The sequence below is a fragment of the Lampris incognitus genome, chromosome 3, assembly GCF_029633865.1.
Source record: "Lampris incognitus isolate fLamInc1 chromosome 3, fLamInc1.hap2, whole genome shotgun sequence".
NCBI lineage: Eukaryota > Metazoa > Chordata > Actinopteri > Lampriformes > Lampridae > Lampris > Lampris incognitus.
Window position 1 is genome coordinate 12,983,165 of NC_079213.1, and position 23,199 is coordinate 13,006,363.

At 46.0% G+C, this 23,199-nt stretch overlaps 1 protein-coding gene across 1 annotated transcript in view; it reads left to right on the plus strand.

The window, feature by feature from the left end:
• chchd3a (coiled-coil-helix-coiled-coil-helix domain containing 3a) overlaps positions 1–21,458 on the plus strand; it is a 124,126-nt gene extending 102,668 nt beyond the window's left edge. Inside the window, exons 9-13 of the mRNA XM_056275915.1 lie at positions 11,325–11,638; positions 17,823–17,979; positions 20,243–20,438; positions 20,785–20,899; positions 21,269–21,458. Of these exons, the coding sequence (XP_056131890.1) occupies positions 11,325–11,638; positions 17,823–17,979; positions 20,243–20,438; positions 20,785–20,899; positions 21,269–21,458 (972 nt within the window). The remainder of the gene's footprint in view (positions 1–11,324; positions 11,639–17,822; positions 17,980–20,242; positions 20,439–20,784; positions 20,900–21,268) is intronic.
• The last annotated feature ends 1,741 nt before the right edge of the window (positions 21,459–23,199 follow it).

Consider the following 23,199-nt stretch of genomic DNA (forward strand, 5'->3'; position numbering starts at 1 on the left):
AAAAGCTGCGTGCAGACAGAGCTTCCGCCCTGCCATGGCAGCGGTGTCCTGGTAAGTGCTGGACTGGGGAGGACTGATGGTGCTACAGCGCACTCTAAACCCACAACCATGACATGACGTGAACTTAGTTAGCCTCTTTTGTTTTGTTTACGTTAATTTGTCTTATTCAGTCACATCTGTTAGACGGCATCCCGGCAAAGGGACTGGGAGATATTCCCAATATATTGCTAAAAATCGCTCAAATTATGCACGAATGAGGGTCTAAATGTCTGCGCTCAGCTCCCAAAGGCCACTGTATCAGAAACATTATAGGGACCAACTGACTTCTGCATACTAAAAACAACAACAACAAAACACACAAGCACTTGCATTACTCAACCGTTAGACTAATGGTAGCAGGAGACTTGGCAGCTTTAGCAATACACATTTGAATGGGTTTTGCAGCTTAACCTGTTTGGTTAAATAGATTTATCTTTTATAACCAAGTTCGAGTTGTCATGTCATGTCTCTTCGTACAGTGTTTTTTTTGTTTCCAAGTTCATTGTGCTAACATGTAGCGCTGTAGTCCAAGCAACCAATTAAGTTCAGCTGTGTACAAAAGGTACAGAGGTTTTAAAGTGGGTTCAGCGACACACATTTTTTGTTCTTCCTCGGCTAATCGGTGTAAAACGGATGAGAAAGGACACCGGGGAAGGGGGTGAATCAGGTACAGATAGAACCGTCGCATTTCTGCCAGTTAAGTTATAAGTGGTGAGGTGCTCCGGTCACGAGATCATTTTCTATATACCAAGATTCATAACCTTTCCAGTTTCTAAACAAAATGTCAAAACCTGCCACCAGCCGATGATCCACGAATTTTATGTTTAATTGGCCGTTCATTTATAACAATATCCGAGGTAAACGCGCATCTTTTCACTATCATAATGCAGATTACAGCGATGGATCCTTATATAAAACGGAAATGCTTCCTCCGCATCTGTGGCGTAGGCAGAAATCACAGTGTGGGTGGGCACAGAGAAAACCAGGTGGGCCGAGCCCGTCCAAGTCCAATCATACTTGGCAGGTTCTGAAAAGCATATTGGGGGGGGGGGGGAACTGCAGGAACCGCCGCAGCCGGGACGCGAACTCGTATCACCTCGCTAACCGCTCGACTAAAGGGTCCGATCAGTTAGCCAACAGCCAAGTCTCTACCTATCCATGCGCGTTACACTACCTCCTCCTCCGGGAAAGCGCGTATCCCACTTCTGACACCAATGTAGCGAATTCGGGGGGGGGGGGGGGGCAACCACAAGAACCGCCGCAGCCGGGACGCGAACCCGAGATATCGCTAACCGCTCGACTAAAGGGTCCGACCCCTTAGCCAAGGGGCAACGTGTCTACTTATCCATGCACGTTACAATATGTTTACCAAAATAGGCCATCACAAATATACTTCCCTGATTGTACCGCAGTTTATTCATACAATGCTTGTACATAGTCAGAGATAATGTTACAGGCTCCAGGACTAACATTAACAGCATCGCATAGCCTGGCACGGCGGCCACATATTCACGCGCACGGATGACGGACGCAACAGCGTCATTAATCAAGCGTTATGGCTAGAGGGCGCCCTGGGTACGACGTTAAACCGCAACCGTCGGGTCGTCGGCCACTAAACCGGCACCCCCACTTCAACCCTTGGGTTGTTGTGAGGAGGGTGTGTGGACACCCAGCAGGACTAAAAATAAAACCTGTCAAAGGGCAGGTGAGCTCCTCTGTGAACCAACGGCCATCCATACCTGGAGAGGGGATAGGGACCACCAGGTACTCCCCCTACTGAAACACAATGATGACTCAACCAATGTTGAGGCATCAGCTGTGCTCCTACGACCTCCGTAGGTTACGGAACTGATGATGATGATATGGCTAGAGGTACACTGACATTGGGGGAGGGGGGTTGGGGGTACCGGGTCAGTTGCCCTGCATGGGATCTGAGTCAAGGGAGGGTCCAACTCCGATGGTTCTCACCGCCACTCCGTCAGCCTTCCGAGGGCCAGGCTAGAAAAGGGGTTTACACGCACACCGGCTGTGTTTGGCTTGTTTAAAGTCCCAATATGTGTTTCCCCCATGTAAATCTGATGTATAGTATGCTCAGATCATAACCAGTTTGTTATACATTTCTATGGACAACTTCAAAGCATTGAAGTTAGGATTTGGGGATATTAGCATGCCTATGATTGAATTTTGTTGGTGAGGCTACCCTTTTTTTTTTGGGGGGGGGGGGTCCGCTCCTTTTTCTCCCCTATAGACGGGTTTTTGACAGCAACCAAGCGGTTCAACAATGAAAATGTTCAACATTCCAAAGGCATGTGACCCCTTTGGAATATTGAACATTTCCCATCCATCCTTTTGGCGGTTTGTGCGGTTTATTGCACAACAACTGCGCGTCATCTGTGCTGTATCTGACCTCTATCTTGGTTAAAATCCCAGCGCTGTATAGCTGCTTTCTGCTCCCTAGTTGGGCACGCATCTCTGTGATGACGTTGCACGGAAGAGTGGGGTAATTGGCCGGATACAATATGAGGGTTTCCGTGCAACGTCATCACAGAGATGCGTGCGTAACTAGGGGGCAGAAAGCAGCTACAGCGCAGAGATTTTAACCAAGATAGAGGTCAGATACAGCACAGATGACGCGCAGTTGTTGTCCAATAAACTGCACAAACCGCCAAAAGGATGGATGGGAAATGTTCAACATTCCAAAGGGGTCACATGCAATTTAATTGTTGAATCGCTTTGGTGGCTCTCAAAAGATTCTGCATCTCGTAAGCTTTCGAGAGCTAGCAAAGCGGTTTGGTTGCGCACGCACCCAGTAAGTTTGTAAGCAGGAAACCCGTCTCTAGTGTGGGGAGGGAGAGCTCTTCTGCCGTACCCAAATGGAACAAGCGTTGTGTGTGCATTATGGCCAGTCAGCGATCTGTGCGGGGTCGGGGGCCTTGGGGGGGCTTTGGAGATCATCTTTTCCTGGGCACGAGCAAGACACACTTGAATATAGGCTGGCATGGCAGCCACGTCAACCACACGTACACACAGTGTTGTGCATGAACGCACTGAACGTACTCGTGTTTTTGGTGAACGGTGACCTGAACCCATCCGTTTGCAGCTAATGAACGTGAACGCTCCGTGTTTTACGGCACGGCTCGTGCAGACGCAGCTACCAGTAGCTGCTGCTGAAGCCAATTCATGCGAATATTAGAAGGAGTTTCATAAAAAAATTAATAAAGATGCCAATTATGAACGTGAACTAGTTCGTTTTAATCAAATCAAATGAAATGTCTTTATTCTTTAATTTGTGGCGCACTCTAATAGACCACAGTGTTTCTTTAGTTTGCGGCGCACTCTAATAGACAGGTCAAAACGACAGCACCCTCTAGTGGTGACATCAGTATAAGAGTATATACACTTAATCTTGGTCTAGCCAATATTCTAACACCCCCACTTGCTCTATACTGTACACATCAGTCACAAAACATTTACATCCCAAACATGTATCTTACAAATTTGTCAATCTTGAATTTCGTTACAGGCTTGGTCATGACATCTGTAACCATATCTGCTGTTGGACAATATTCGATAGTTATTTTCCCATCAGTAAATGCAGATCGTATTAAATGATATCTAATGTCGACATTTTTGCATCTCTGACGACATACTGGGTTCTTTGACAAAGTGATTGCACCTTGGTTGTCCTCAAATAGTTTCACTGGTGTATGTTGGCACTCATTATCCATCCCATTCAATAACTGTACAAGATATAAACTTTCGTGTGCTGTTGCAGCAAGTGCCATGTACTCTGCTTCACATGTAGACAAGGCTACTGTTGCCTGCTTTTTACTTTTCCATGAAATAACAGGCCCATTTTTAGTTAGACTAAAGCAGTACCCTGTTGTGCTTCGTCTGATCTGCTGCTCAGTTGGCATCACTATATCCCTCAAGTTTGAGTTTTTCATCACCTTTCTTGTAACACAACTCCTGGTTGATTGTGCCCTTCAAGTATCTTAACACATGTTTGGCTGTTACCCAGTGTTGTTCTTTTCTTGCATAAACCCAACGATCCCCCACTGCTTTTTTATCCTCTGTCAGTGTGAAAGTATCATTTTCCATGTCCACAGAGATGCCTTGTTTGGCAAAGAAATCAGTTACCTGTTGCTCCACAAAATCCAGCTCGGTTTTGGTGTGCATCCCCCCCCCCCCCCGATTCGGACCCGCCACCCTGGCGTATGACATAGTCTCCAATCCGCTGATTATTACATCGTTCATGCGAATATATTGCTCTGGGTCTTCCAGTCTGTACTCCAACTGGTTGATAGTCTTGTCTTTCTCGTCATTCTGAGTGCGAACATAGAAGTTTTAGCCTAGTTTTAAAAGTACTGGGGCAAGTCTTGTATATTTTTATGTAGTATTATGTCTTTTGTAAGTTTTTTCCAGCCATGTGTAACATAAATGCTGCATAGCCATGGTTTGTTTTTACTCTGGGAATAGTTGGAAGACCGTGTCTGTGAATGTTCTCATTCATCCAGGTCATGGTTATCCAAAGGAGTTGAATCAAGTGCAACTGGACTTGGTATATATCCAGTTGCACTTGATTCAACTCCTTTGGAGTTGGCAGACCGTCCCCAGTGGACGACGAGGGTAATATGGTAAAACCAAGTGTAACCCAGCTGGAAAATATGGGTTAGAATAGAGGTGAAGTTAGAAAGAAATTAAGTCACAAATTAACTACTGTTAACTTAAGTCTCAAGTTAATGCTTTTATTTTGTTATCAAATAATACAGTTTGGTGACTTAGTCTTTTATTTAACCATTTCCGCCCCTACTCAAGGGGACAGGAAGTTGTGAACAGAGGAGAAGGTCCGATGAAAAAGTTTTTCAGAGTCGCCATGTTGTGCACCGTAAGAAATTGCTTCACGCACCACGTTGAGCTCTGCTAAGGTAGAAATAAAGTGAAAACAGTTACTGAAGTCGAGCAGTTAACATATGACAGGGGTACGAGTCCCTACAGAGAGCACAACGCCGCCAGGAGTGACGGTTCTATCTTGATTAGTTCCCTTCACGTGTCTTGGTCAGGTCTTTTATTGAGAGAGGGAATTCCGGAAACGTTTGTTGATCCCAGTAGATGGCGAGCCTTCCGGTGCGATATCCAGGAACCCAGATCTAGCTCGATGGCGTTTTAAGCCCCCAACGTACTCTTCAAGGCAGCGCTGCATGGAAGGCACTCCCCGCCCCCTACAGTTTCAGCCAATCACAGCACTGATTAGGGTTAGGTTAGAGTTAGCGCCAGTGCTGTGATTGGCTGAAACTGTAGGGGGCGGGGAGTGTCTTCCATGCAGTGCTGCCTTGAAGAGTACGTTGGGGGCTTGAAACAACCATCGAAGCCAGATCTACGTCGCCACGGAACAGAGCTGGATGAATTGTTATATATTGTGATTATACCTGATCCGTTGCTGCCGCCTATAGGCGGACCAGGGTATTGATATTACGGGTGCCTTGGAGTGTCATGTGACAGTTGCTGTATAATAAAACCACCGGCTGTCATGGCGGCAATTTCGAATCCCTCTCCCGACTGATGAAGATACAACAAATTATCTGCTTGCGGTAGGATTGTGCCAGTCACCAGGGGCCTCGTGTATCAACCGGTGGGCAAATTTGTGCGTACACACCCATGGAATTTTTTAGCCCTCAGGTTTGTCTGACAAGCAGCCAGCATGATGGTTATTTATAATTCCTTCCTCCTAACATCTGTTGTCTACCTCTTGCAACGAGCAGTCACCCAGGCCTGCAAAGACATCAGTGTTAACCAAACGGTGTCTAAATTCAGGGGTTACCCAGGTTCTACACTGGTCTCTGAGAAAAACTTCAGGGCTAAAAAATCCCATGGGTGTGTATGCACAAATTTGCCTATAGTAACGATTCATACATGAGGCCCCTGTACTGGTACTAGATTGAACACACCATACTGAGAGCGTACTCTTGACCCTCCAGATTGTGACAGATCGGAGTTGACTTTGACTAACTATCATTCGTGGTCACGAGACACTGACTTGGATGCTGACCACTCACAGCTGTGGAGAAATGCCACTTAAGGACAAATTATTTTCTTTTTCTTTGGTTTAAAGGGCCTAGTTTATTATTTTTCATGTCAATATTAAATGTAATGCCAGCTGCACTATTTAACGAAATTTGCATGTGGTGTGGTGTGTTAGAGTTATTGCACTCAATACTTAGCTCCTTCCGAACCTAGAGAGACGTGTCCTCCCAGGAGTGGGTTACACAAGTCGGAGACGTATTTTGGTCTTATGCAACTGAGAAATTTGTAGGTGAACATCTGCATTTTTTTTCTTTTTAATGACACATTGGCCACGTTTGATTTGATGACAAGCTCTCTTAACCCTATCTCTCAACTCTGACTGCCTTTTACTGCCTGTTCTGGGGGTTTGATACCCTTGCTCAAGGGCATTTTGGTATTTGAGTCCTGTCTTTGCCTAGGACTGAATGAGAATCAATTCCTCATTACCAGCATCCTACCCTTCACCTCTCTCTCCGTCCTCCTAACTTCTCTCATTTTTGCTTAAGATGACAGCGGATGTTTGCCTGTCTCTCTGTTAGTCGTAACCAACCCAGCCACTCTGCTACGACGATGGCGATGTTGATATGGACGATGAGGGGGGTGGTCTTGGTTCTCCTGGTCTCTCTGGTGGCAATTGTTGTTTACTTCACCCAGCTACAAGGGACAACATATCACGTGGTGAGTCAAAATAGTATTTATATAGGAAGTATCTAAAGAGGAGGTTGTAGGTCTTTATAGATGCGCATGGTGAATTTAAGGCCATAAACAGGTATGATGAATGTGTCCGACATTTTCGAAAAGCATAATGCAATATAATGGACCTGTAAAGCTGGGATCAGATTACACGATATTTTTGTCTTTCAAGATGGTCATCAAGGTCAGATTAGGCAACATAGTGCCATACGTTCTTGCTGCGTCTTGCCCGGGAGACTGGTAACACTACAAGTATGACCCCGACCAATCATCGTATACTGCCTTTCAGGATTTTGCAAGAGTTCATTGGTCATCGGGGAGGAGGGTCGAGAAATCGTCAATCAGAAATGCTACGTGTGATGTTGGCGGTCTTGTGTTTTGAAACGAAAAAGAAAATAAAGAAACAATTGTGGATGCTGTTGCGGCTAGTGCTACCGGGGTATGATAACCTAGCATAGCTTAACCAGCTACTCACCGGGTTGCTGAAGTGCCTCTGCTATTTCTCACCAACATTCAGCCTATCTTTTTTTTTTTTTACTTTGTCATGGTCTTTCCTCGAGGAAATGTCAAAAAGGCAGGGGTATTGTTGCCCTTGCTCAATGAACCTTTCCTCGTCACAGAAAGTTCAGGCAGTTCATCTGGACACAACGTTTATTGAGAGAGATACGTTTCATCACTCCTCAAAGTGACCTCTTCAGTCTCAACTGACTGCAGGTATCCCCACCCTTATAAATCATACAGTGGCATAATGACTGAAACCAATGATCAGTTTAATATGCAAATTGCCGTGACCATTAACTAGAGTTTCGATGGCAATGTGTACTGTTCACAGAGGATTTGGGAATGGTTGCAATCACAGCATTGTAAGGTGGTGATGGATGTAGTCTTAGCCGATGTACAAGTCATGGCAATCCTCCTGGCACTTAACACGGTACACTGCATTGCTCTGTTTGTGCTGGGGGAACCCAATCCTTAGGGTGGACCAACTTCTGGTGCAGTGTGTTTTGGGGTTTGAAAACAACTGAGACACGGTATTTGGAAAAGACGCGTCTCAACTTTTTCGACATTCCTGCCACATACGGAATCACCACTGGCTTATGCTGAGGCAGCTGTTGTCCTTCTTGTGTCTTTGACCAGTTAGTGCACTGTCTGGGCATCTTCCTGGCTTTGACAAATGCCCAGTTAGGATAACCACACTTAACCAGAACCAGAATCTTTCCTCGGTGTCGTGGTTCCACCTGACAGCAACAATAGCAGCATCGCTTTCTTTTTGCCATGTTTACATATGTGAACCAGAGAGCACTGTCATCCTATTGGCCAACATCAAGGAAGACATCGTAGAGTTGTCAAACTAGGCAGGAAAATACAAAACATTCTGACATGCTAGACTTTTCGTCGGGGTGTCGTCCCAGATGCCACATCACTGTTCTTCAGTTATGTCTCACTGCGCGGGCTAAAGACGCATGTTCATCGTTCCCAATGTTCATAACCGGGCCCAACGCTGGATATTTGTTGGCGGCAACAAAATTGGGCTGAAATCGTGTAGTCTGATCCCAGCTCTAGTCTGCCATTGATGGTAGTATAGATAGGGTCACAACAATTTCACTCGGATGAAAATTATCATCTTCTGAGGAGAATCAAAAAGACCAAAACTAAAATGCAGCCACTAATGGGTAAACGCTTTATTAGGAATTTCTGTACATGTAAGGATCATGCCATGATAAAATTGAAAATGTGAGAGTCAAATCCTAAATGGTTTCAATTTAAACCCAAAGGAACACTTTTCTTTGTCCCGTTTGGTTTTTTTTTTTTAGCCTAGATCTCTATTTGCCATTTATGATTTCCATGTGAGTTATATGTGAATGAGGCATGCCTCCCTTTCTGTTAGTTGCTTAGAACAAGCTGTACAATGGTACCTCAGACACCAGAGAAAGCCAAACATTAAAATACAAGCTTGATGGTGTTGTCTACTTCGCCATCATCCTCAATTATACGAAACAATACAGCAATAGAAACGGCTCCTAAAACTAAAAACTACAGACCAGCAACTTGATTGGATAAGTAATGCTGAATGTGTTTCCAAGTCATTTCTCTCTAAATTGTGATAAAGCATCCAATTAACCGCAACTACAACGGTTAATTTACTCACAGTGTATGTAATTGGTAAACGCTGGGTGGAGACGTGGTCATTAGATGACTCTCAAAGGATACAACAGATTGCTAAAAATGTCCCTACTTTCAGGAAATCCTTCCAGACGGCTGAATTAGTTCCTTTACCTTTTTCAGCAGCAGTGTAAGATTTGGGAAGCAATTTATTACCACATTTATTACCTTACCGTTTGTAAATTTAAGAATAGTTATGTTTATAGAAGAGTTATCTTCATTAGTTAATGTTACTTTACATTCGTTCACGTTAATACGCTCAAAAGAAATAGTCATATCAAGGCTAGGCATACCCGATGGATTTTGATGGGAAAGAAAAGTATTCTTTTGGGTCAGGATACTGATTTACACATTTTAAATGTTCATCAGTAATCTCCAATAATTCACCATAACAGATTACATTTTGAAACTTCCATGACTCAGTCTAGCAAGTTAAGACATATGCTCTGCACTCTCAATGATGCTGGATTTAATTAGACTCCTATACCCTCTCTCTTTCACCCAACTCTCTTCACCATTGCACTACTACTACTACTACTACTACTTCTTTGGACCACTCCTGTTAGGGGTCACCACAGTGGATCATCCGTTTCCATCGCTTCCTGTCCTCTGCATCTTCCTCTGTTACACCAGCCACCTGCATGTCCTCCCTCACCACATCCATAAACCTCCTCCTCCCTCTTTTCCTCTTCCCTGGCCCTCCATTTTCAGCATCCTTCTCCCAATATACCCAGCATCTCTCCTCCGCAAATGTCAAGTCAATTTTATTTGTATAGCCCAATATCACAAATTGCAAATTTGCCTCAAGGGGCTTTACAGCAACAAAACATCCTGTCCTTAGACATTCACATTGGATCCAAGTCACTTCAATCTTGCTTCTCTTGTTTTCTCTCCAAACTGTCCAACCTGAGCTGTCCCTCTAATATACTCATTCCCAATCCTGTCCTTCTTCGTCACTCTCAATGGAAATCTTAGCATCTTCAACTCTGCCACCTCCAGCTCCGCCTCCTGTCTTTTCATCAGTGCCACTGTCTCCAAACCATATAACATAGCTGGTCTCACAACCATCTTGTAAACCTTCCATTTAACTCTTGCTGGTCCCATCCATCCATCCATTATCTGAACCGCTTATCCTGCTCTCAGGGTTGCGGGGATGCTGGAGCCTATCCCAGCAGTCATTGGGCAGCAGGCAGGGAGACACCCTGGACAGGCCGCCAGGGCGCGCGCACACACACACACACACACACACACACACACACACACACACACACACACACACACACACACACACACACACACACACACACACACACACACAAACATTCATTCCTAGGGACAATTTAGCACGGCTGATTCACCTGACCTACATGTCTTTGGACTGTGGGAGGAAACCGGAGCCCCCGGAGGAAACCCCACACAGACACGGGGAGAACATGCAAACTCCACACAGATGCCCTCCTGACACTCATCTCCACCCTGCCTGCACTCTCTTTTTCACCTCTTCACCTTCACCTCTTTACATTGAACAGTCGACCCCAAGTATTTAACCTCATGCCTTCATCACCTCCACTCCTTGCATCCTCACCATTCCACTGTCCTCCCTCTTGTTCACATGTAGGTGTTCCATCTTGCTCCTGCTGACTTTCATTCCTCTTCTCTCCAGTGCATATCTCCACCTCCCCAGGCTCTCCTCAACCTGCACCCTACTCTCGCTACAGATCACAATTTCATCCTCGAACATCATAGTCCACGGAGACTCCTGCCTGATCTCGTCCGTCAACCTGTCCATCAACATTGCAAACAAGAAAGGGCTCAGAGCCAATCCTTGATGTAACCCCACCTCCACCTTGAACCCATCTGTCATTCCAACCGCACACCTCACCACTGTCACACTTCCCTCATACATATCCTGCACCACTCCTACATACTTCTCTGCAACTCTTGACTTCCTCATACAATACCACACCTCCTCTCTTGGCACCCTGTCAGAGACTTTCTCTAAATCCACAAAAACACAATGTAACTCTTTCTGGCCTTCTCTATACTTCTCAATCAACATTCTCAAAGCAAACATCGCATCTGTGGTGCTTTTTCATGGCATGAAACCATACTGCTGCTCGCTAATCATCACCTCTCCTCTTCACCTGGCTTTTATTACTCTTTCCCGTATCTTCATGCTGTGGCTGATCAACTTTATACCTCTGTAGTTGCCACAGCTCTCTCAAACATTGACCAGAAAGAAATGTAAAGTGCTTTGAGCGGCTGCTGCAGCTAGAAAAGCGCTTTATAAAATGCAACTTGATTGATGATTAAAGAAATGTCTTAACTCCCTGTGATCTTAATGACTCTTCCATCTATACTTCTAGATGAGTCGTAACCACCAGTCAACCAACCCATGGGGTGTTGAGGTCACATCCTCCCCTTTCACCTACATTAAAGGGTCCAAAACATTACTTCTGAACGCCTTCTATGAGCACCGGATGGCAAATGCCAGCATCCGCTTGCTTGGCATCATATGGCGGAAAGAGGACAAGCTGCATTTTCACTGTGTCCTCTGCTGCAATGATGAAGAACAGCTTGTTCCCGTGAAGGCAGAACTCACAACCCACAACTCGCACTACTTCTTCCCATATGGCACTGGTGACTTCCTGTGCCAGATACCCCATGGCTGCCAACCCAGGTATAAAGGAGTATAAGATGAAGTTTGACATTTTGAGTCCAAATGTGACCTTTTTAGAAAGCCCACAAGAACTTGATTTCAAATAATAGAAACGTCGTTTTTAATACCCAATATGTGCATCTTAAAGCATTAAACAAAATTAGAAAAAGATAATAATTACTTAAACTTTCTGACATTAAACTAATCTGCCCAATCAGGGCTGGGTGTGATCTGGTCACATAATGATTGACAGTGGCGCCTCCTTGGCAATGAAAACATACAACCTAATGACATGGTGGTCAGTGGAAGTAGCTATGGTTCATTTAACCTACAAATGAATTTTAAGATAAAGAACTGTCGCAAATAAGTCATGCAAATTAAGTTACATGTCTGACATTTTTGTTTAAGCAAAATGTCAAGAAGGACGGACCAGTTGAGACCAAGTAGTTGACCAGATTATTAAATTCTATTTATTCGGCATTTCTTTTATTGGGGAAAAAATTGATACACCTATATACATAAATGTATATGGGTGGTTTTTATTCAATTTTTATCATTTCCATAAAGGAGTGTGTGTGTGTGTGTGTGTGTGTGTGTGTGTGTGTGTGGGAGAGAGTGGGAGAGAGGGAGAGAAACGTTTTGGCAGTTTATACTCAACATTTTTACTCTGAGGCAGGGCATACAACTGATTTATGTAGCTCTGTACTATGTATATTTGTGTTATGTGACCACAGTCTTGCTGTGCACTGATCACGTCAACTGAAGGTTACTCATTGCAACCCAAGTTCTATGAGCACAGGCGGGGTCCTCCAACAGAACTCAATTGCTTAACCATTTCACCAGTCTGTCCCGCTCGTAAGCCAAGAACCCAGGCTGGGCAGCTTGGCTATCAAGCCGTTGGTCTGTGACAGCGCCGTACAAAACTGGTGTCGGCTATGGTGGTGCTGTCAGCAAATGGGGTGGCTGGGTGAGCTGCAGCCATCAAGCCAAAGAGACGCATCAAAGTAAGTGCCGGGATAGACTGAGCCCGTTGCACTTCTCAAATCATGTCCAACACAGCCACTCTCCTGGGTTCAACATCACATTTCAAAATGTGTTTGTGAGGAGGTGGCAGCCCAGTGAGCAGTGACCATACTGCAGAGCTCCTGCTGTGTGGTTGCCTTCAACAGCGCAGTGGAGAGCTCTTGAGGTGGAGCTGGTGTTGGTCTGGGAAGGAGAGGAACACCAAGCAGAGCCTCTGTCCCGATGCTTTTTGGCAGTCATGTTTAGCCGAACCTGCTGCATACTGACAGTGGCCAAACCCATGACATGGTCCAACACAGTGTAGCAACGGCTCTCTGGCGAGCTAGTTAAAGAGGTACTAAACATTCAGTCGGGGTGTCTTTGCGACAAGGTGTCTGATAATGTGCTGGAAGGCGGGCCAGTGGAGGAGACCACAGCGGTGATTCTGGAGGTGCACTGGGCCCTTCTCCTAGATCTCCCAAGCTACTCTTGCCTAACAAATCCACACACACCCCCATCCTGCCCCCTTCTCAGCACCTTGTCCACTTTTTAGCATTTTTCAAAATTATGCTGTGGGTGGAGTTAGACCTGGTGGAGAAGCAACGTGTGGCTCCAGCATCCCGCGTCCCTAATTAGGATAAGCAGGGCGGCACGGTGGTCCAGTGGTTAGCCCTGTCGCCTCACAGCAAGAAGGTCCTGGGTTCAAACCCTGGGGTTGTCCAACCATGGGGGTCATCCCAGGTCGTCCTCTGTGTGGAGTTTGCATGTTCTCCCTGTGTCTGTGGTGGGTTTTCTCTGGGTGCTCCGGTTTCCCCCACCATCAAAAGAAACATGCATGTTAGGGTTAATACTCCTGTCTGTGCCCCTGACCAAGCCAATGGGAAAAGAACTGGAGTTGGTCCCTGGGCGCTGCATGAAGATGGCGGCCCACTGCTCCTAGCTACACAGATCACCGCTAGGATGGGTTAATTTGCAGTCACTGAATTTCCCTAAGGGGATTAATAAAGGAAACTTAATTAATTAATTAAAGTTACACTTTAAGCTGTACAGCCATCCAGGATGGCAGCTGCAGCTCTTCTCTGTAGTGGTGGTTCTGCCTGCCATAATGGCAGATGGGGACACTTCCAAGAGTGTCTCCTTTTTACTGGCCATTGCAAGCTGCACTGGAAGGAAGAATATTTTGTCTTAAATATTTCAACATCTCCTTGACAGGCTGTCGTGGAGGGGCAGGTCCATTGCTCCCTGACCAGCTCACCGAAAGGGGACAAAGTCGGTGGCTAAGCCATCATCATGCAGGGTCAGGATGCTTCGGTGGAGCTCCTCAGTAATCACATCCACTTTGGCGAAGTCGATGTAGGCAGAGACAGGGAACAACGGAGACTGTTTAATGCATGAATGGAGGTCTATATGCTCTGTGCCCCTGAGAGCATACAGATACGGCCCAATTGGTGCAAAGCTGTCCTCTGGCTGCTGGATTTCTTCTCAGGATAATGCAATCTTTTATTAAATGGATGAATGCTCTTTCAGGCATTGAAAGTCGGGGGATATGGAGCACTGTCCCAGGTCCCCTTTTATAGACTGGAATCAATCAATGGAGTCCTGCTGGAGGCTGGAGCCTGTGTGACATAGAGCAGGGAAGTTGCATGTTCGCTGAGTTTTCCATCCATCCATCCATTATCCAAACCATTCATCCTGCTCTCAGGGTTGCGGGGATGCTCGAGCCTATCCTAGCAGTCATTGGGTGGCAGGCGGGGAGACACCCTGGACAGGCCACCAGGCCATCACTGAGTTTGGATTTTTGATTTTTCTTTTGTCTAATTTTTTACAGTTATCTTGAAATTTGTAGAAAAAAAATGCGAAAGAACAAAACAAAATATATTTTGTATACCGGCGAAGGAGAAGGAGAGGGGGAAAGCATGTCCAGAGGTAGCTAGAGAGGAGGAAGGGTAGACATGTGGAGGTGAGAGTTGGAACTTTGAATGTTGGCACTATGACTGGTAAAGGGAGAGAGCTGGCTGACATGATGGAAAGAGGAAAGGTAGGCATACTGTGTGTGCAAGAGACCAGGTGGAAGGGGAGTAAGGCCAGGAGTATCGGAGGTGAGTTCAAACTCTTTTACCATGGTGTGAATAGGAGGAGAAATGGGGTAGGGGTAATTCTGAAGGAAGAGTATGTCAAGAGTGTGCTGGAGGTGAAGAGAGTGTCAGACAGAGTGATGAGTATGAAGATGGAAATTGAAGGTTTATTGCTGAATGTTATCAGCGCATATGCCCCGCAAGTTGGGTGTGAGATGGATGAAAAAGAAGAATTCTGGAGTGAGTTGGACGACATGGTGGAGAGGGTACCCAAGGAGGAGAGAGTGGTGACTGGAGCGGTCTTCAATGGACATGTTGGTGAAGGGAACAGAGGTGATGAGGAGGTGATGGGAAGGTATGGAGTCAAGAAGAGAAATGTGGAAGGACAGATGGTGGTCGATTTTGCGAAAAGGATGGAAATGGCTGTGGTGATACATATTTCAAGAAGAGGGAGGAACACAGGGTGATGTACAAGAGTGGAGGAAAGTGCACACAGGTGGACTATATCTTATGTAGAAGGCACCATCTAAAAGGGATTGGAGACTGCAAGGTGGTGACAGGGGAGAACGTAGCTAGGCAGCATAGGATGGTGGTCTGTAGGATGACTTTGGAGACCAAGAAGAGGAAGCGAGTGAAGACACAGCCGAAGATCAAATGGTGGAAGTTGAAGAAGGAAGACTGTTGTGTGGAGTTCAGGCAGGAGTTAAGACAGGCACTGGGTGGTAGTGAAGAGTTGCCAGATGGCTGGACAACCACTGCAGAAATAGTGAGGGAGACAGCTAGGAAGGTACTTGGTGTGTCATCAGGACAGAGGAAGGAAGACAAGGAGACTTGGTGGTGGAATGAGGAAGTACAGCAAATTATACAGAGGAAAAGGTTGGCAAAGAAGAAGTGGGATAGTCAGAGAGATGAAGAAAGTAGACAGGAGTACAAGGAGATGCAGCGTAAAGCAAAGAGAGAGGTGGCAAAGGCAAAGGAAAGGCGTATGGAGAGTTGTATGACAGGTTAGACACTAAGGAAGGAGAAAAGGACTTGTACCGATTGGCTAGACAGAGGGACCAAGCTGCAAAGGATGTGCAGCAAGTTAGGGCGATCAAGGATAGAGATGGAAATGTGCTGACAAGTGAGGAGAGTGTGCTAAGAAGGTGGAAGGAATACTTTGAGGGGCTGATGAATGAAGAAAATGAGAGAGAAGGTTGGATGATGTAGGGATAGTGAATCAGGAAGTTCAGTGGATTAGCAAGGAGGAAGTGAGGGCAGCTATGAAAAGGATGAAGAATGGAAAGGCAGTTGGTTCTGATGACATACATGTGGAGGCATGGAGATGTTTAGGAGAGATGGCAGTGGAGTTTTTAACTAGATTGTTTAACACAATCCTGGAAAGTGAGAGGATGCCTGAGGAGTGGAGAAGAAGCATACTGGTACCGATTTTCAAGAACAAGGGAGATGTGCAGAACTGTAACAACTACAGAGGTATAAAGTTGATCAGCCACAGTATGAAGATTTGGGAAAGAGTAATAGAAGCTAGGTTAAGAGGAGAGGTGACGATCAGCAAGCAGCAGTATGGTTTCATGCCACGAAAGAGCACCACAGATGCGATGTTTGCTTTGAGAATGTTGATTGAGAAGTAAAGAGAAGGTCAGGAAGAGTTGCATTGTGTCTTTGTAGATTTAGAGAAAGCTTATGACAGAGTGCCGAGAGAGGAGGTGTGGTATTGTATGAGGAAGTCAGGAGTTGCAGAGAAGTATGTAGGAGTGGTGCAGGATACATATGAGGGAAGTGTGACAATGGTGAGGTGTGTGGTTGGAATGACAGATGGGTTCAAGGTGGAGATGGGATTACATCAAGGATCGGCTCTGAGCCCTTTCTTGTTTGCAATGGTGATGGACAGGTTGACGGACAAGATCAGGCAGGAGTCTCCATGGACGATGATGTTCGCGGATGACATTGTGATCTGTAGTGAGAGTAGGGTGCAGGTTGAGGAGAGCCTGGAGAGGTGGAGGTATGCACTGGAGAGAAGAGGAATGAAAGTCAGTAGGAGCAAGACGGAATACCTATGCGTGAATGAGAGAGAGGACAGTGGAATGGTCAGGATGCAAGGAGTGGAGGTGACAAAGGCATTTGAGTTTAAATACTTGGGGTCAACTGTCCAAAGTAACAGGGAGTGCAGTAGAGAGGTGAAAAAGAGAGTGCAGGCAGGTTGGAGTGGGTGGAGAAGTGTGTCAGGAGTGATTTGCGACAGAAGGGTATCAGCAAGAGTTAAAGGGAAAGTTTACAAGATGGTTGTGAGACCAGCTATGTTATATGGTTTGGAGACATTGGCACTGACGAAAAGACAGGAGGCGGAGCTGGAGGTGGCAGAGTTGAAGATGCTAAGATTTTCACTGGGAGTAACGAAGAAGGACAGGATTAGGAACGATTATATTAGAGGGACCTCTCAGGCTGGACGGTTTGGAGACAAAGCAAGAGAGGCAAGATTGAGATGGGTTGGACATGTGTGGAGGAGAGATGCTGAGTTTATTGGGAGAAGGAAGCTGAATATGGAGCTGCCAGGGAAGAGGAGAAGAGGAAGGCCAAAGAGGAGGTTTATGGATGTGGTGAGGGAAGACATGCAGGTGGCTGGTGTGACAGAGGAAGACGCAGAAGACAGGAAGAAATGGAAACGGATGATCCGCTGTGGCGACCCCTAACGGGAGCAGCCGAAAGTAGTAGTAGATACTACTACTACTATTCTTTACCGTGATGGACTGGCAGCCTGTCCAGGGTGTCTCCCCGCCTGCCGCCCAATGACTGTTGGGATGGGCTCCAGCATCCCCGCGACCCTGAGAGCAGGATAAGCGGTTTGGCTAATGGATGGATGGATGCTATTATTTAGTAGTCTTTTGTTGTTGGTAAACTGCTTTTTTTTAAATCACTTGTTTTGCTCCATCACTCTCTAAAACAGGCAGATGCTTTTAGTCATTTGTGTTTGCGAGTCCAGTGCCCTCCATCCAGTTCAAGTCGCTCCTGAATATGAGCAAAATGAAATTATCCTTTTGTTTTGTCTTTTTTAGTTGAGGTCATATCTAAGATCTGTGCCTTGGTTGTATTATGGAAAATAATGTTTTCCAAATCTGACGTTTGAGCAGGTATGCAGGGCTGGTCTCTGAAGCAGGGAGCCTGGATAATGTCACCTTCCTGCCTGTGCTTGGCCAGGTACAACGGCAGACTGGTTTCCCTCTCAACTTCACCGTGTGCCTGTCAACCATGTTCAATAACTATGACAATGTGCTACAGTTCATCCAGGTTAGTGAGAGTCAATATATGTAATATGATTTATATGCTGTATCAAACATCAAGACAAGGACATATTGAGAAATAACAATATTGCTTTCTTGTAGGCGTGTGGTGTTCCTCCTGGTGAATTGGCGATTACATAAAATATTTACACACAAGAGGAATTTGAGGGAATGTTCATAAGTAATATGCTGTAGATATGATGGTTAAGTGGGTAGCGGCATTCGTTGTTTATTTAGTTCACTCAGCTGAAACGATGAAATAAGTTCAGAAAATTGTGCCACTCAGCTGTAATCCAACCTTTAACACCAGGGAAGGACAGCATGTAAATTACATCATAGTACTACGACAACCAAAATCCCAGACGATGTCTAGTGTATATGTCAATACTGTTGTCGATAAACTTCCCAGCTAAACTAGGGCTGCAAAGGGGTGGTGGCGTCTGGGTGGTGTGGCAGTCTATTCCGTTGCCTACCAACACGGGATGCCGATTTGAATCCCCGTGTTACCTCTGGCTTGGTCGGGCGTCCCTACAGACACAATTGGCCATGTCTGCGGGTGGGAAGCTGGATGTGGGTATGTGTCCTGGTCGCCACACTAGAGCCTCCTCTGGTCGGTCGGGGTGCCTTTTTGGGGGGGGGGGGGGCTGGGGGGAATAGGATGAGCCCTCCCCGGCTTGACAGAGGGGATGGAGCCGCGACCGGGACTGCTTGAAAGAGTGGGGCAATTGGCCAAGTACAAATGGGGAGAAAAAGGGCAAAAAAAAAAGTGGTGGTGGACGGGGAGCCAAAAAACCTCAATTCCCGCGTTTTTCTGTCCAGGCAATGGAGCTCTATCGCCTCTTAGGGGCTCAAAGGGTGGTTATCTACAAGAATAGCTGCTCTCCTGCCATGGAGGAGGTGCTGCGTTATTACACCAACCAGGTACAGTAACAGCAACCAGAGTAGCTGCTGACAATTGTTTTTCCTACCTATGACACTGACATCGCTCAGACAGACCAGGCCTGTCGATAGGAAAGCAATGCATCCTTTGGCGACTTGCAGAAACATTCTGCGTTGAATGACTAGCTAATGACCTTTCATCCTTTACTGAAACCGCCCTGCTTTTTATTAAACCTGGAGTGACTGTTGGTTGAAAATAATAATGAAAATAATCATTGATATTTGGCTTGCAGCAAGATGGCTGAGCTTTAGCCCATCACATGTGGTCACTCTCAGGAGAAGACATTGAATCGGCTAAGACGGATTTATTTCAAAGAAGAACCGGTTGAGACATTTTCCTTTGACCCCCTTAGATTTCTGACACTCCTTGTGTTGTCCTGGGTGCCAATGTTCATATTGTTTCTATTGTTATTGGCCCAATACAACCCATCATAGCCATTTTCAGACTCTAGTCTCATTCAAACAGTACTCCTTTACAAGTTGTATCCGTCATTCTTTCAGGTCCATCACTTTGTGGCAGGGCCAGGCTTAGCTCTATGTTAATCTGCTTTTTAAAATGGACAGCGATGGTGTCCGGGTAGCATATTATTAGCTATTATTATTTTAGCTTATTGATATTATTATAGTAATACTATTGTTATTATTATTAGCTATTATTATATTATTATTATCATTATTATTATAGCATCTTATTAGCGGGCAGGATCTATTTCATTGCCTACCAATGTAGGTATGTGTCCTGCTCGCTGCACTAGCGCCTCCTCTGGTTGGTCGGGGCGCCTGTTCAGGGGGACGGGGTAACTGGGGGGAATAGCGTGACCCTCCCACGCGCTACGTCCCCCTGGCGAAACTCCTCACTGTCAGGTGAAAAGAAGCGGCTGGCGACTCCACATGTAACGGAGGAGACGTGGTCGTCTGCAGCCCTCCCTGGGTCGGCAGAGGGGGCGGAGCAGCAACTGGGGCGGCTCGGAAGAGTGGGGTAATTGGCCGGATACAACTGGGGAGAAAAAGGGGAGAAAATCCAATTTAAAAAATAAAAAAAAATGGACAGTGATTACAGTGGATTGAGTCACTTTTCAACAAATCATATTTTGTATTTTCTGAGTAGCTTCTACTTACTAGAAAATATAAACGGTATTGCGAATACCCAGTTATTATAACTGATGTTACATCAACAAGGAATCTTTTTTTTTTTTACCTTTGCAGCAGAATCTCACAAAACTCCCACAAACCTCTGCTTAGTCACAGAAAACCCCACTCCGTCGCCCACCACCTCTGATCAGACCCTTAATGTTCCCCATTGAGCAGTAAATGTAACTGTGCCCTTCCAGGTGGGCCTGGTTAAGGTGCTGCCCTGGCCGATTGATGCCCACATCAAAGTGTCGTCGAGCTGGCTGGCCTCTCTGTCGCCGGGCGACCTCCACTACTACGGCCAGATACCGGCCAACAACGACTGTCTCTACAGATACATGTACAAGAGCAGATACCTGTTGATGCACGATGCGGACGAAGTCATCCTGCCCACAGGTAGCGTGGCGAGTGAACGAAAAGTCTCCTGAGTGAAAGAGCAAGAAAGAGTTGATTATTAGAATCCGAATCGTCTTTATTTGGCCATGTATGTTTGCACATGTGGCTCTCGGCGTGCTTGCGTAGCATAACAGCACACCAGTCTCCAGGAATAGTATATACGTGTACAAGGAATGGCGTCATACAGGTGAAACAGGAAGGCAGTAGTGCAAAGACGCTGGAATACATGTTAGCAGCTTACTTATACACACGAGGTTGGTGGACATGACAGAATATGCATGTATACGTACAATATCCAGTATATACAGCATGCTTGGATTTATTATTGTTATTATTCTGTTGACAGAGGATGGCAGTTGGGCAGAGCTGCTGCTCACTCTGGACAAAAAACACGGAGAAAACGCCAACTACTACTTCGCTAACAATGTCTTCCCTATTGAGGAAAAGGACAGTGACAGCAGGTGAGGATAGCAGGGAGATGCCTGAAGGAAAGAACGAACAAATAAACCGCTCCTAATTTTTAAATCAAAAAAACTAGCTCCCACAAAATGGTGACTCGTCAAACCAGCTCTGTTATCCAGTTTAGACGAGCGAAATCGGGGCAAGACGTCCCGCTGTACTGTTCAGATTACCCCGCCCCGCCCAGAAGTTGCACAGTACTTCATAAATAGTATTACTGGTAATAATTATGATAACAACTCAGAAATAAAGCAACGGAGAAATGAAGAACAAGCATTTTATTCATTTAAAAAAAAAACCCCACTTCAGCAGTGTTCTACTAAGTCTTGTCATCAAAGCCCACTTGTAACCTGCCGTTGATCTGAGTCCAGATATAACCTACCAGAGTGGAAGGACGTTCCTGGTGTCAACTTCCTGCTCCATGTCCTGAGGGAGCCGGATAACTCGGGCTACATTACAGGAAAGCTGATTGTTAACCCACGCAGCATACTGCAGTATGAGGTGCACGCCATCCAGCAACACAACTCAGGGGGACACACAGTGAGGGTAAGGGTCTCGTGACTTTTGTTGTTGACACTGATAGTGTGGTTTGTATTGTTACTTAGTGATAGGACTATAACACCTGGACTATTTCACCTTCCCCGCGTCGTTTTGCAGCAGATTGGAGAGAGTTGTTCTTTCATGAAGAACCATAATATATGAGTTGTGTAATATTTGCTAGTAATATTTGATTTGCTAATGTCCCTTACGGCTTTCCGTAGCGCCACAACAAAGTCACGTGATGTACGTAACAACGTCAGTCGGAATCCGGTCGGTGAATAAACACCCAGCACGAGAGAAGTCGTCCTTGCTTTATTAATGTTATAAGTTAACATAGCCAGAGGGCACAGATCATTACATGGTGTCAGAGTAGCGGAGTTTAAATACCCAATATGGATTCGTACGGCGTTCCAGCTCCACGGATGGACTGGGAATCGGCGAACTTACCTGAAGCATGGAGACGATTTCGACAAACAACGGAGCTAATGTTCACGGGCCCCCTGCGCGGGAAGAATGAAGAGGAGAAATGCAGCTACCTCCTGCTCTGGATAGGGGAAAAAGGGCGCGATGTGCACAACACTTGGACACTCAGCGGAGAACAAGCCAAGAAGCTAGAAACGTACTACGATAAGTACACTGAGTACATCACCCCCAAAGCAAACCCGATTTATGCCAGATATAAATTTCATGAAAAGATGCAGGGAGAGAGTGAATCCTTCGAACGATTTGTAACTGAGCTAAAGCTCCTAGTCAAAGACTGTGGCTACCCAAATGCCGACGAGATGGTCAGGGACCGCATCGTGTTTGCCACCAACTCACCCAGAGTGAGAGAAAAGCTACTTAGCCAGGGAGCTGAGCTAACGCTAGAAAAGGCCATAGATGTAGCCCGCTCACACGAGCTAGCAAAGCAACAGCTAAAGTCTATGGGCCAGGGCAGCACACATGAAACGGTGCACGCAATAGGCAGAAAGACTTACAAACCGAACGCACCCAAAGCAGCTAACGCTAACTTCAGACAAAGGGAGGGTAACGTTAGCACCGCCGCTAGGGCGTGTAGCTATTGTGGAGGGCTACACGGCGCTAAAGCCACTTGCCCAGCTAAGGGTAAACAATGCATTAAATGCAAGAAGCTCAATCATTTTGCTAAAGTATGCAAGTCTAGCTCCCAGGGACAGACAAAGTACTACCGCGGCACAGTACATGCCGTCGGAGAGAACCCAGAAGAGTACACCACATCACAGAGCATAATGGATGAGTATGCAGATGTTTTCCAAGGAATAGGAGAGTTCCCAGGCGAGTGCACCTTCCGCGTCACACCAGATGCAACGCCGGTCGTCTGCCCGCCACGCAGAATCCCCATCGCCCTACGCAGCAAACTGAGGGACGAGCTTGACAGCATGGAGAAAGGCGGCATAATCTGTAAGGTAACAGAACCCACAGAATGGGTGAACGCACTCGTCATTGTTGAGAAGCCAAAGACAGGCAAACTTAGAGTGTGTTTAGACCCCAGAGCTCTTAACAAAGTGATACAACGACCTCACTACCCCCTCCCCACGCTGGAGGACGCCACCACAAAGCTCGCTGGAGCTGAGTACTTTAGCGTGTTAGACGCGCGGTCAGGCTATTGGGCCATCAAACTGAGCACTGAATCCTCAATGTTGACGACATTTAACACAGTGTTTGGCAGGTATCGTTTCCTCAGACTGCCATTCGGAATCGTGTCCGCTCAAGACGAGTTCCAGAGACGCGTGGATGAAACATA